This window comes from Colossoma macropomum, unplaced genomic scaffold (genome assembly GCF_904425465.1).
Source record: "Colossoma macropomum unplaced genomic scaffold, Colossoma_macropomum, whole genome shotgun sequence".
In the NCBI taxonomy this organism is placed as follows: domain Eukaryota; kingdom Metazoa; phylum Chordata; class Actinopteri; order Characiformes; family Serrasalmidae; genus Colossoma; species Colossoma macropomum.
In genome coordinates this window covers 33,274,788-33,288,485 of record NW_023494799.1, presented here as the reverse complement: position 1 = coordinate 33,288,485, position 13,698 = coordinate 33,274,788, and the positions used below count along the sequence as shown (strand labels likewise).

The following is a 13,698-nucleotide window of genomic DNA, read 5'->3' as shown; positions in this document are numbered from 1 at the left end:
TCCCAATACTTTTGTCTGTATAATGTACTATTGCTCATTACCCATATTAGCCTTGCAGCACTGGTTTATGAACAATAACTTGTCTGATGGTTATCTTGTCTGATTACATTTTCAGGAACGTTAAAATTGTGTAAACGTGACTCTGAACTGACCACTTCTTCGTCAAAGATGAGTCACCACTACATGTCAGACGAGACACATGTCACGACTACTGCCCTGCGACATCAAGTGTCATTTCGCAGATGGATCTGTATTTTAAGGAAGAGGAAGCTCATCTGGTAGGAAGTGGTAATCCATGGAAAATATATTGGTGTGTTCTTTGAAGTGTTGTAGTAACAGTTCACAGGCAGGACTTGAAATTCCTGACTCTCAAGTACTTCCCTGGAATGGATTTACTTTGGTACTTTCCAAACCTAAACAGTTGTGTTAATTGTTTGGCGTATCAGCTGCATCTTCCCCCGCACTGAGATAGTATTTAAGCTGTCTAGACTTCCTCTCAGACACACAGCAACACAGACAGGCACGAACAGAGACACACATACAAGCATGGCTCGACTGGATGTTACAGAGACCTTTCATGGCATCACTTACCCTGGACATCTGCACACTCAGGACACATTCCAGTATGCTATGGACTTCAAATTTCAGGATACAGACACTTTGATTGTGACATACCCCAAATCAGGTAACATCTCTCAGCTTTTTTGAGAACAATTCATTATTGCCACGCCAACATTGTTGGTTCGAATTTGCCTTAGTGGGCTCACAGACCATGTCCCCATTGGACTGTGCCTTTTTCAGGCAGTTTAAAACCTATTTTGCCCTTCTTTTCTTTTTTCTTTTTGTTCTGCAGCTTTTTAAAGATTCACACATGAACGAAAGAATGTAGTTTTATTAGTTTTATACATTTAGAGAAAATAAATGTTGAACCTGTACCCATCAAATGGCCAGGAGCTGCTGGAGGGTCCAGGCTTCCATTACTCACTACTGTAGCTTAAGAATAAATCAGACAGATCACACTGTTTGTCATGTAGATACTGAAAAATAAATTTAACCCCTTAAAATCCCAGGCTGATTACATACTAAGGCTTATTATTCAGTAACTACAGGGACTTCAATGCAAACTGGCTGAGCTGTTAGGTTATAAAAGTGTGTAATAAAACTGTGGGTCGGCCGGTGGGCCCTGGTCGTTTAAGGGGTCAAGTCTTTTTTTTGACCAAATTCAAAATAAACTGTATTGCACATCATGCTTATACATAGGCTACTATAAAGCATTTATATAAGGAACAGTATTGTTGTCTTTTACTGCATGACTTCAGTTTCTCTGTAAAGTCGAGCATCTACTGAGCCCTAGATAAAATCACCCACAATCTGACATTTCAAGCTTGAGGTTACCTGGTTTCCATTTCATCACGTTAACGTCATCCTCCTCTTCTTCCTGGAAAACCTCAGGAACGACATGGATGCAGGAGATGGTCACTCTGGTGTCCAGCAAAGGGAACCCAGTCAGGGCTCAGACACAGCCCAACTGGTTGCGGGCCCCCTGGCTGGAGCAGTATTACTGTCCCGACGTCCTGAAGGTGTCTCAGGGACCTCGTCTCTTGACCACTCATCTGCCCTACCAATTACTCGCCACTGCTCTTCAGGGCTCCAAGGCTAAGGTAACCACCAGACATATAGGGTTAAACATATATTCGTAAAGGTTCTAAATGGATCTCAGCTTCAAACCACAATCCACGCAGCTCAAGCAGAATTAATGGAAAACAGCTCATGTATAGTTCATTGAAAACCTGGTAATGCCTCCTTCTACAGTCCCCTAAGTTCTAGGTATTAATCAGGTGAGCAGGTGGGACAAACTCCACAGTACTAGGTACTTATTTTTTAACATGATGAGTCAGTTGTGAGACTAAATCACACTATTAATTAGCTTTTAACAGGTCAGTGTGAAGTACAAATTCAAGAGTACTAGATAATTATCTTGATATTATACCGAGTAACATGATGGGAAGTTTCGAAGCAGTTTAAATTATGCTGAAATGTCAAACAGGTTCTAGACTGAGTAAGTGTAGGGTACAATCTAAATATCTAGAAGTTTGGCATTTCAGTGTAACTTAGTCAAACTAGCCATGATGTTACATAAAATATTTATCTAGTACTGTGGAGATTGTATCTTGCACTTACTCAGCTAATATCTAGAACATGTTTGGCATTTCAGTGTAATTAAACTGTCTCAAACAGCTACGATGTTATGTAAAAAATGGATCTAGTACTTTGGAGATGTACCGTGCACTTATTCAGCTAATACCTAGAACATGTTTGGCATTTCAGTGTAGTTTAGTTAAAGTGTCCCGGAACTAACCATAATCTCACATTAAATCTTTATCTAGTACTTTGGAGATTGTATCTTGCACTTACTCAGCTAATACCTAGAACCTGTTTGGCATTTCAGTGTAATTTGTTTAAAGTGTCCCGGAACTAACCATGATGTCACATAAAATCTTTATCTAGTACTTTGGAGATTGTATCTTGCACTTACTCAGCTAATACCTAGAACCTGTTTGGCATTTCAGTGTAGTTTAGTTAAAGTGTCCCGGAACTAACCATAATCTCACATTAAATCTTTATCTAGTACTTTGGAGATTGTATCTTGCACTTACTCAGCTAATACCTAGAACCTGTTTGGCATTTCAGTGTAGTTTAGTTAAAGTGTCCTGGACCTAACCATCATGTTACTCAAAGTGATGGTGCAGTTACACATTTATCTGGGTAACACAGAGATGTTGGCGGACTGTAAAAAGGTGTTACCATGGAAACCTCACTACGTTTAGCTGATTTTCTTTTTTTCTTTTTTTCAGGTTATATATGTGGCAAGAAATCCTAAAGATGTGGTCGTGTCCTATTACCATTTCCACAAAATGGCCAACTTCCTGCCCAACCCAGGCACATTTTCTGAATTTCTGAATGCTTTTATGGAGGGGACAGGTTAGTAGAAGTTATGACATTATCAGTTATGACATTTTCAGTTATGACGTTGGTCTAAGATTGTGAATTTGGTCCACTATAAATAACTCCTGCTTTTCTTTCTAGTGCATTATGGGTCATGGTTTGACCATGTGAAAGGTTGGACCAGTAACGCAGGAAACATTCACAACTTTCTTTACATCACATATGAAGACATGTCAGAGGTAAGACCAGCATCTTCATCAGCCCTATACTTTCTAAAAGAAGGCTGATTCATCTTTCTCCTTTGATTTATATTTCATATGCTTCCTATATATTCATAACCGTAGCTTAGGTTTTTTGTCTACTTTTACTTATTTTTTTTACGTTAATGAAGTTACTGAACAGTCCAAAATGAACTGGAATAAAATCTTACATTGCCTAAAATTAAATTACATCACATTAACTTGCATTAAAAGTTATGAATGTTTTTCTTGTCTCTTAAAATTACCATGAGTTAAAATGTACTCATTATGGCCTGTATTAGTACATATTTGGAAGTTTGTTATGTGACAATCACCAATAATTGCATTATTGATAATGTAATTGGTCACATAAAATGACTTATTTTCCTTACTTTTTGGAAAAAAGAGTAAAAAAGTAATTATATCACAAGACCCAGCTCATTTACATATATACACCTATTCAGCCTACAGCAGATAAGACCCGGCCCATTCATACTGAAGTTCTAAGCAGTGTGTCAGCTCTGAGTGCTTTCTGATAGGGTGATAGGGTTCAATGCAGGGCAGCCAATCAGAACAAAGCTCATTGACATATATCAGTCTTAAAGGCACAGTAGCTTGTTTTTTCCTAAGGGATAAGGAGGTTGGAAAATGGTCATGTAAAAATGAATTATGACCATTTTTGGTACATAAAACTACAAAAATGTTATAAAATGCAACATAAAGTGTTGCCCATTTTGGAGATTTTGCTCTGATATTATGAACTATATTGCTTTGCTGCAGGCTGTACATTTTACTGTACACTTTACTGTACAAACTGAATTGAAAAGAGATTTCTGAATTGCACTGACAAGTGGTTGTTTTCTGTGCAGGACCTGCATGGTTCTCTGGAAAGAGTGAGCAGCTTCCTGCAGTGCCCCCTGGCGGAGGAGGAGTTAACCAGCGCCGAGAGGTGCTGCAGCTTCAGCAGCATGAGAGACAACTCCATGGTCAACTACACACTTGTTCCCGAGGACATCATGGACCACAGCAAAGGCAAATTCATGAGGAAAGGTAAGTCTTCAAAGCCTTAAGCCTGTCAGACCTGTTTAAATCATTAATTAAGCAGTCTGATGAACTCATGAAAAGGAGTTAGAAGACTTACTGTTAGGTTTGTACATTAAACTGTAGTTTCTACATGCCTTAAACAAGCCCCAACTTCCCCTTTTGGCAGGTAAAACTGGAGACTGGATGAGCAATTTCTCAGAAGAGCAAAGTCGTAGCTTTGACAAAGTGTTTGCTTCCGAGATGTGTGAATCCTCTCTGGAGTTTGTGTGGAAGAATCCTGAAGAAACTTCTCTGAAATCCAGGACAGACACAGAACCCTTGCCTCACCATGCAGCATGAGGATCCCTGTTGTTAACCATACTTAGTTTTGTATTTATGATGAAGCCTTTATTTTTATATTCCTCCTTTGGTAGCTTGTTTGTTTCACTGTCCCAACCAAGTGCTGCTTCTGGTGAATATGTGTGTTTATGTGATCTATGTAATTTTTTTATATAATACTCATACTACCTGTGATGGGCTAGCAACTGTGTGTTATATGTGAATATGGATATTTAATGTAAAGTTAAAATATTTAGATTGAGATAAGATGAGCTTATTTTTTAATAAAAAAAAAAACTTTATTTGAAGAATCCTGTCCTGATTTTTCATGTCACTACCAAAACATCAAGAGTTTTTGTCTGTAGGTGGAGCCTTGTTTTAGCCACACCCCTGCATTTGAGAGTAGGAAGTGAGACCACATCCCCTCAAATCAGCAATGAAGTACGCAGAAAACATACATTTACCAGAAAATCACACAAAAACCCCAACAATGTAAAATCATATATAATATCAAATGTTTTAATGCGTAGTGTGTCCACCCTTTGCCTTTATTACAGCTTCCATTTATTTCAGGAGACTTTTTAAAATAAATCTGCAAGGATGTTTTTCCACAACTCCAAAGTTCAGTCTTAGAAGTTGGTTGAATTTTCTGCATCTCATGATCCAAATAATCCTAAACACATTCAGTGATGTTGAAGTCTGGACTCAGGAGCGGTCAGTTCATTATTCTGAAAACACCAGCAGCTTCTTTTCTTATGTGTTTACTTTTCTCAGTAGTGACTTCTTGACAGCTACACATCCTTTCATTAGCATTATTGATGTTATATCAAACCTTAAATCTTTTTGAAATAATACTAATTACAATGATCATAAATTACTTAGAAATAAATGTGGTTCAATAATAAATATTAATAATAAAGGATGAAAAAGTCTTGTGTTATATTTAAAGTGTCTTGTATGCAGCATGTTTCTGGTGGAAATCCTTCATCCTTCATATAAACATGAGCATTAAATGAAGCCTGATTTTACAGCCATTTGTGAAAGGTGAACTTCTCTAGTTCCTAATGTGTCGTATCTGTCGTACAACAGTCCAGGGTGTTGTCATTCACATGTTCAACTGGCTTAGTAATTTTGTCCGTGGTGTTTTTTTCAAAAGCATCATATTCCTCTGAACTGTATAGCTTTACCCAGAAGGATAAGCGGTTTAGATGATGTGTGTGTGTGTGTGTGTGTGTGTGTGTGTGTGTATAGCTTGGTTCCATCAAGAGAGAAGAGAAAAGCCAATGGTTGAAGCTCCTCATGGTGGGAGCACAATTTAGCCCACAGCACTTCTATTTTAATGTCTGTCTTCTGCATCAATCACTTGTCTGGTGTGCTTTTGTGCCTCATTCTTCTCCTGATTCCTGATGCCTCTTCTGCCTATGAGATCTTGTCCTGTCTGTGTTCCAATCTGTCAGCCTCCTCCTGCTGTTCATAAGGATATATGCCAAAGAAGAGGCGTCTCTTCTGATTGTTTGTCAGAATCTTACATAATCCATCACATTCCACAACAGGTTTGTTATGAAGACCTTAATGATCAGAAATGATTAAAGTGCTTATGCAATTAAAGTGAAGTGTCACTCCGTCCATTAGACTGGAAGCTACAAATTAAAGCATAGATACCTGTTAATAAGCAAAAGCAGATGCAGCAGATGTATCAAAACAGCAGCAGCGCCTTAACAAGAACTAGTTTTTTTAAGGTGGCGACCAAAGCATAGGTAATGTCTAGAATTTGACTTTAGGCCTGCTCCCAGCTAGGCGGTAAATTTACACCCAGTATTAAAGGAGCAGTGTAGAAATTTTAGTGCCATCTATCGGTGAGGTTGCAGATTGCAACTGACTGAATATCCCTCCTTCATATAGGTGTAGTACAACCTACAGTGGCCATCAGGTTTTCTGCCACTGCCTGCCACGATTACGTTTGCTTCTTCATGTTTTCCCATTTTTGACAGGGATTCACCTGCCTTGCTTTTTCTTGTGCTTAATAATAAGTATGATCCTCCATTTGTCAAAGTTTGGGTTCTCAAATTTCTCGCAATACAAAATGGTTAGCCAGCACCGGCAGCAACCAAGGAGTCTTCTTCTTTCTACGTCTTCCAACCAGTGCTGTAACAACACCAAACTAAGCTGCCGCTAAAAACGTGAATGGCACTCTCTAGAGCCAGTGTTTGGTTTGGCCGCTACTTTTTAAACATGGCAGCGCAACAGGGCAGCCTCTATTGGAAGCGGACCCACTCCCTATGTAGCAGTGGTGGACGACGTACACAAACCATGTACTTGAGTTAAAGTAGAGATACCCAAGGTAAAATATTACTCCAGTAAAAGCAAAAGTCCTCCCTTTAGACCTCCATCAAAACTGAAAGTACTAAAAGATTAATTATGACTAAAATGTCTTATTATCATTTTTGTAACAAGACTCTTCGTTTCATTAACTCATTTTGTGGTGGTGAAAATACTCCAGTGTCACTCTTAGTAAACCAGTCTTTTAATAGAATGTCATTAATTAGTCTGACACTGAAGTCTATTAAAATTATCATCAACGCAAACAATTTCCATTTGGTAGAACCAAGTGACTCTGAAATAACCTTTTGCGGACAAGCAAAGTTTCAGTTTAAGATTTATTTGCAACTTAGTTTAAATAAAAATGAGTTTACATTTAAACAAGTTTAAATTGAATTAAAACTTGCTTTAAACACAAATGAGTCTTCTGTTCATAAACATAAACTAGCCCAAACAAATGTACTATAAAATGAAAGTGTATAAATTTGGGAAAAAGACACGTCAGTCACAACTGCATATGTGTACATATTTCTATATTGTGGTCTATTTACTCAAAGTTTGGTGAGAGTCAGAAGTTTTTTCATCATTTATGTTGAACAGACACTCCCAAAGTGTTGCGCTGGTGTACTGATGTTGAACCGTATGCTTGCACTGGGTCGGGATGTCCAACAGGTCAAAACAAGCTCAAAACAAAGTGTGCGCTGTGCCCTGATTGGAGTTCTTGCTTTGTGCTTCTTTTGTTTTGACATGTTATGTTTTTATACACACATAAGCCAAAAGGAACGACAGATTTCGCATGATGTAGTGGAGTACAAAGTAAGATATTTGACTTTGAAATGCAGTGAAGTGAAAGTAAAAAGTCACCAAAAATGGAAATACTTCAGTAAAGTACAGCTACACAAAAAACTACTTAAGTACAGTAACGAATTACATTTACTTAGTTACTGTCCACCACTGCTATGTAGAAATGAAGGACTCATACCAAGCTAACGAAAACACAGTGGTTCATCGTTACAGGTGACTATACACTAATAAAAACATGGTATTGTATACTGTATTACTTTTCTGCTAATATTTTCCCCTAAATCTTACACACTGCACCTTTAAAGTTACACCTAGAAAATTAAGCCTAGAAAGGTATGACTGACTTAGCTTAGGCCCTGTCGGTGCAAAAGGTCCCTGGTTACGAGCCAGTGCTTGCTGTGGTAAGCTATCAGCTGTATAAGCATTTACACGCAAGGTCATAAATGTATATATATACATATATAACAATGTTAATAACTCAGTGTATCTATCACTACTATAAAACAACTATAATGAAATAAGCCCTTATTGAAGATGAATGGTTTGGGCAACCTTGAACACAAGTAGCCTGTTTCACAAGCTGACTTCCTTTTTCATTTTTAGAGGCCTTGGAAAGGGCATATATGTCGTTTCTTTCTATAGTGCAGATTACTCTGAAAAGCCACAGGGAAAAAGAATAAAATAGCAAGCGCGTCAGAAAGAAACCAATTACCTTGAATCAGGTGCTCTAAGAGTGAAGGGGTGGCTTGAGAACACTTTATAGCTGATGAAATGTAAGATTCCGTCAAAAGTGTCAGACTCATGGCTGACTCTAATATTGTTAGGACTTTGTGTTTCCTTAAACGCCTGCATGTGATGACTTCTGTAATGGATTAATCATTGGTTGATACTTTCACCTAGAAGGGATCGGTGCCATTGGTTCTATATAATGGCAGGGATTTTCATGCTGACTAACATCCTCCTCCTCTCTGAAAATATTAGATAAAGCCCTTCCTAGTTGAGACCCAGCTGGAATGCCCTCTGTCCTGCACAAAACAGGCTAAAGCAGCAACTCTTAGGACTACAGCACTAACTACACACCTTTTGTCATATGAAACCTGAACTGTGACCCAAGCCTGGGCAATATCTAAAAATAACTTTGTTAAAAAATCAAAACATAGACCTACTTTCTAATTTTAGTATATATGTTTTTATTTTTTTTTTTAACTTAACTAATTTAACGAATACCTTTAATGAAAATAAAACATGAAATAATAACTGAGTAACTCAAAGTTGAAATGGAAACTTGATCCTGCAAACACATGCATTCGTGAGCTCCTGCTGTAGTGGGTTAGTGGGTTTCTTCTCTTCATATGAAGCACACAAAAGAAACTTGCATGCTAATAACGTCCTTGTGGAAAAACTCCACATTACTAAACATGCATGAGTAAATGAGCTGTTGTTCAGCATTATAGTGGAGGTAGAGGTCTGCACTCCTGCAGATTCTTGCAGCGCAGGGCTGATTTGGGAGCAGGCCGAAGCATGCATGAAGAGAAATCCCACCAATTAAGGAAAAGCCTAAAAAAAGTACAATGATCACCAAATCACATACATAAACAATATAAATTGTTAACAGTAAAACAATTAAAATGAATGAAGTCATTCTAAAATGTTACGTAGCAGCCTATCACATGGACAACATGCAAACTGTCATTGCTTACAGAGATGGCGGAGCCTTCAGTCCGACAGCCACAGCTGCCAGGCCTAGCAAAACACCACAAATAACCATTATGTGATTTAGTTTAGGCTTTATGTAAACCGGGAATAAATAGCGAATGGCGAAAATACTTCACAGTATGCCTGACAACCATGACTGCCATGTCAACAGAGAATAACATAGTTGTGAATAGACTCTGTCAGATACTGGATGTCAGTTCACCTTGATGCCAAAACCTTTCGGTTGCGGGCAGGAGCGGGACAAATGATTCTGATTTTCTGTGGGAGTGGGCTGAAATCTTGGTGGACAGGTGCAGGACTGAAAAACACAATACCGCGCAGACCTTGAAGTGGTGGCACTCAGTGGAATTCAGCTCCAGAAATATGGCCTGTGGGAAACCATAAAGTATTATATTTTCATTTTACAACTCATCTGAACCATCAGGGCACTTTCCTCAGATGATACACCACACTCTGGGACGCAGTGCAGAGGAAGTGGAAAATTCACTCAACTATAGCCCAACGGCTTCGTAAAATTCTACTGTTTCAGCTATGTATGCATGGCCACTGATACAGGTATTGGGTATGATACCATCCTTATTTTCTGGTACTTGTAGTAAAATGCACCAGTACCAACACCTGATACCGCTTGCTACCATGTCTAGTGAAAGTCTAATGAATGTAAGTAAGTCTAGTGAATGTAAGTAAGTCTAGTGAATGTAAGTAAGTCTAGTGAATGCTGCTGTGCTAATGAACAAATGACTCAAAGCTTCTCTGATTATTATGGAAGTGTTTTATGTTTTGTTGTTATCGCTTGCTCGCATCATTTGCAAAGATTTTCAATCTGATTGAATACATTCTGATTATAGATTAAGACTGAGGTGTTTATATGCTCACTCTACTCGACAGCCTGATGGTAAATCTCCATTTACATGGACACTAAAAGTAATTAGATCCAAAATGATGTGCATGCACAGAGAACCACTTAGTGTAGATGTTGCAATGACAACGAGCATCACGTGAGTCCAGTCAGAGTGAGATGAGCAGCAGTGAGCAGTGCTTGTGTTTTTAATGACTTTAAAATGATGTCAGACTCAGGAAAACGTACTTCACATGTATTTATTAAAGAAGGCAGAGAGGGAGACGTCGTGATCTGAGACTAAGCTGGACGCCCGTCCCACCGCCATCTTTTAAAGATCAGAGCATGAACTTCATCTACGCTGCAGACCAGTTTCTGCTTCTGCCATGTTGAATGTTATAAACTTTCGCTACGATGCAAACAAACATGCGCAGAACGTACTTCAACTTTCCGATTGGGAATGTAATCAGATACAGGCGTTTACACGGTTATTATTCTTCTATTTAACAGACTAGTTACAGGATTACCCACCTCGCTCAATCAGACAAAGATTGTATTCCGAATGGCCTCAATTGGACTAGCCTGTTCCGATTGTGTTAACATGGACATATTCTATTCCGATTGAGCTATTAGTTGGATTATTAACAGATTATTAGGCTGCATGTAAACGTGGCTAGTGAAAGAGGATCTGATTACACAGCAAAAGTCTGCTTTCACAGCAAAGTGTTGCTGACTCCGTGGCAGTAGGATGCAAAGCTGTTGGTCACTTTTGACATAGACTGTGCAGTTTCAGGCAGTTTTATAAACACAATCACAACCACTTCCTCTACATGAGTGAACACATGTAGGCTAACATAATGGAAACATAAAACCCAACATGTGCGTATATGTCTACTTTACTCTGTTTCTCTGAACAGAACAGAGTTATAAATAATATGTCATTTATAACATAGTATATAATATACATTATTTTTGATACGTACTTCTAACCTTTTGAACAGCACTAGATTCATGAGAAAAGTGAGAGGAACAGTTGCAGGAGAATTAAATGACACACATGGGATTTGTTTAATCAACACAAACACATAACTCTTTTACTGGGCTTCACCACCACACTGCCAGCAGCAGTGAGAGAGAGTGAGAGAGAGAGATGCTGTGAGCCTTGCGGTGGGGAGTAATTCTGATGTGATGTGAAAGTGTCCTGTCAGGGTTGGGGGGGTGAAGGAGGGTGAGTGGTGTGAGTGTGTGAGCGAGTGTGACACAGAGACGAGCAGAGCGACACAGGAATATAAATGAGCAGGGAAATAAAAGAGGTTATAGAGGATGGGTCAGACTCGGTCAGACAGGATTACACGTACATGCTCTTTAACCCAGAAGACTGTCCACTCTTCTCATCTCGGTGACACACTCGCATGGGCAGTGTGTGTGATAGCGGAGTGGTTGCGTGCTACAGTAGGGTCGACAATCATGGCATTTAGAGCCTGTCGTCTTCTATCAGCGGCCTTCCTAAATGACCCGCAGTGTCAGGGCCTGCACACACTCATGGCTACAAAGGTATAACCAGGGGAGGAAATCAGCCGTAATGTACCAGAACCCTGATCTGGGAGTAAAAGCTGAGGTAGAATGGTGTTCTGGCTCAGATCCTAGTTAACTACTTTCATAAGGAAACAGTACAGTATAGTTCACTGAGCTGACCAACCTAAAGCAAAGACAGTACTACTTTGAGCTTTTCATCTCTGGAGAGAGCAAATATCAGCAATTTGACTTGGCAGATGTTCTCATTATTAACAACAGCTGCTTAAATTTTCCTTACATTTTAGTAGCTGCCAAGAAAATACTTGCTTAGAGAAAATCAGAGTCTCCTAGGATGTTTAGGTGGGAGGAAAAACAAATGATGTGGACCACCATGACAAGAAACCACGTCTACATGCTAGTACATAATGGGGGAGCCATAGCCTTGCATTACTGGGCCCACTTGAGTCCTGATAAGGCCTGTTGCCACACATTGCCAGTTATATCTTAAAACAAATGATGGCAAAGAAAATAACAGTAAAATTGCCAGTTCTGCCACAACACCTTACAGCTTGCATGGCCAAAAACATGACATAACTAAAAAAAGAAAATGACGATCTAAAGCAAAGACAGCACTGTTTTGAGCTTTTCAACTCTGAGAGAGTAAAAGGGGGTGAGGGCATTAAGAATGATGCCCATTTGCTGGACAGGTGATTATTTTATTTGATAGCACATTTCATTCCAAACTATTCATCTAACACTTAATTAATGTAGCCCGTTAACAATGTCAGTTAGCTTCTCAGCTAACAAGAGACAGATGCTCTATTTTGGTCTGCTAATTAATATCATGCATAAAGGGGACACACTGGGGACTTTATTATGTACTGAAACATAGTGCATCATACATTTAGTACACACTTTAAAAAGATAGTTCTTTGAGGGGTTCTTTAGTAAAGGGAATGGTTCCGTTTAGAACCATGAACTCCCTTTACTAAAGAACACTGAGCTAAAGGGAGGGGAAAACTTCCTAATAATTCCAAATAAGGATGAAAATAAGGATGAAAGTTATGTCCAATTCCACTCCAGCTCCACCGGGTCTCATAACCCAGACTGACACGTTTCATTAAACCCTTTGGTTTCATCCTTCACTGTCTGGCTGTTGGTGCTCATGTTAGCTGAATGGCATATCAGTGGGAGATGGGAAAATCATAGGCACTGAGTGGAAGCAGAGCAGTTGATGGAGGTGGAGAAGACACTAGTGTGTGCTCAGCTGTTCTCCTGACTCAAGTTCTCCTGCTGTCACCTGTCAGCCCTGTCCTACCAGCCTCACTACTGCTCGTATATGTACACAACACATCATGCACACAAGCATGCACTAAATACACACACACGCACACACACATACAGGGTTTGGCTTTACTTGTCACAACCAAGATTTGTGTGAATGCTACAGCTTAGAGGTGCTTACTTTGCTTTATTTGTTTATTTAACAGGGACAATACACACCTACTAGCATCATTATTTTATGATGCGAACAGCCCAGACTTGGCCAAATGGCTTGTTTTTATCTGCCATCTCTGATGTTTATGAACAATATTTCATACACAAGAAAACCAAAGCAGCATTAAAAGACTGTACAGAACTGAGCAAAATTCAAAGAACACCCTTCATTTGTGTAATTTCCAGTCAAAACGGCCATCAATTGCAAGTTATTCATTTTCAGTGTCAGAAAAAGGCAGAAAACATATCTTTAACAAATAATTACACAGAACCCTCAACAACTAAATATCACGTCTTTTCAGTACTTAGTGTGTTCACTCTTTGCCTTTCATTCCATTCTTTTCAGGAGACTCGCTTTCAGTTTTTTAAAGAAATCTGCAGGGATATTTTTTCACACTTCCAAAGTTCAGTCCTAGAAGTTGGTTGTACTTTCTTCTTCTCACCCTCCAAATAATCTTGAAA

At 39.0% G+C, this 13,698-nt stretch overlaps 1 protein-coding gene across 1 annotated transcript; it reads left to right on the top strand.

The window, feature by feature from the left end:
* The first annotated feature begins 323 nt into the window (after nt 1-323).
* On the top strand, nt 324-4,849 carry sult5a1 (sulfotransferase family 5A, member 1). The gene is made up of 6 exons (XM_036586896.1): nt 324-685; nt 1,453-1,661; nt 2,856-2,982; nt 3,088-3,185; nt 4,055-4,235; nt 4,396-4,849. Exons 1-6 carry the CDS (start codon nt 547-549, stop codon nt 4,566-4,568), a joined length of 927 nt encoding a protein of 308 aa, XP_036442789.1. The 5' UTR covers nt 324-546; the 3' UTR covers nt 4,569-4,849.
* The last annotated feature ends 8,849 nt before the right edge of the window (nt 4,850-13,698 follow it).

Excerpts from the sequence above, each read along its gene's own strand:
- sult5a1 (XM_036586896.1), top strand. The coding sequence starts at position 547 with ATGGCTCGACTGGATGTTACAGAGACCTTTCATGGCATCACTTACCCT. Across the intron at positions 686-1,452 it reads TGTGACATACCCCAAATCAG|GAACGACATGGATGCAGGAG; the intron begins GTAACATCTCTC and ends GGAAAACCTCAG. Across the intron at positions 1,662-2,855 it reads TTCAGGGCTCCAAGGCTAAG|GTTATATATGTGGCAAGAAA; the intron begins GTAACCACCAGA and ends TCTTTTTTTCAG.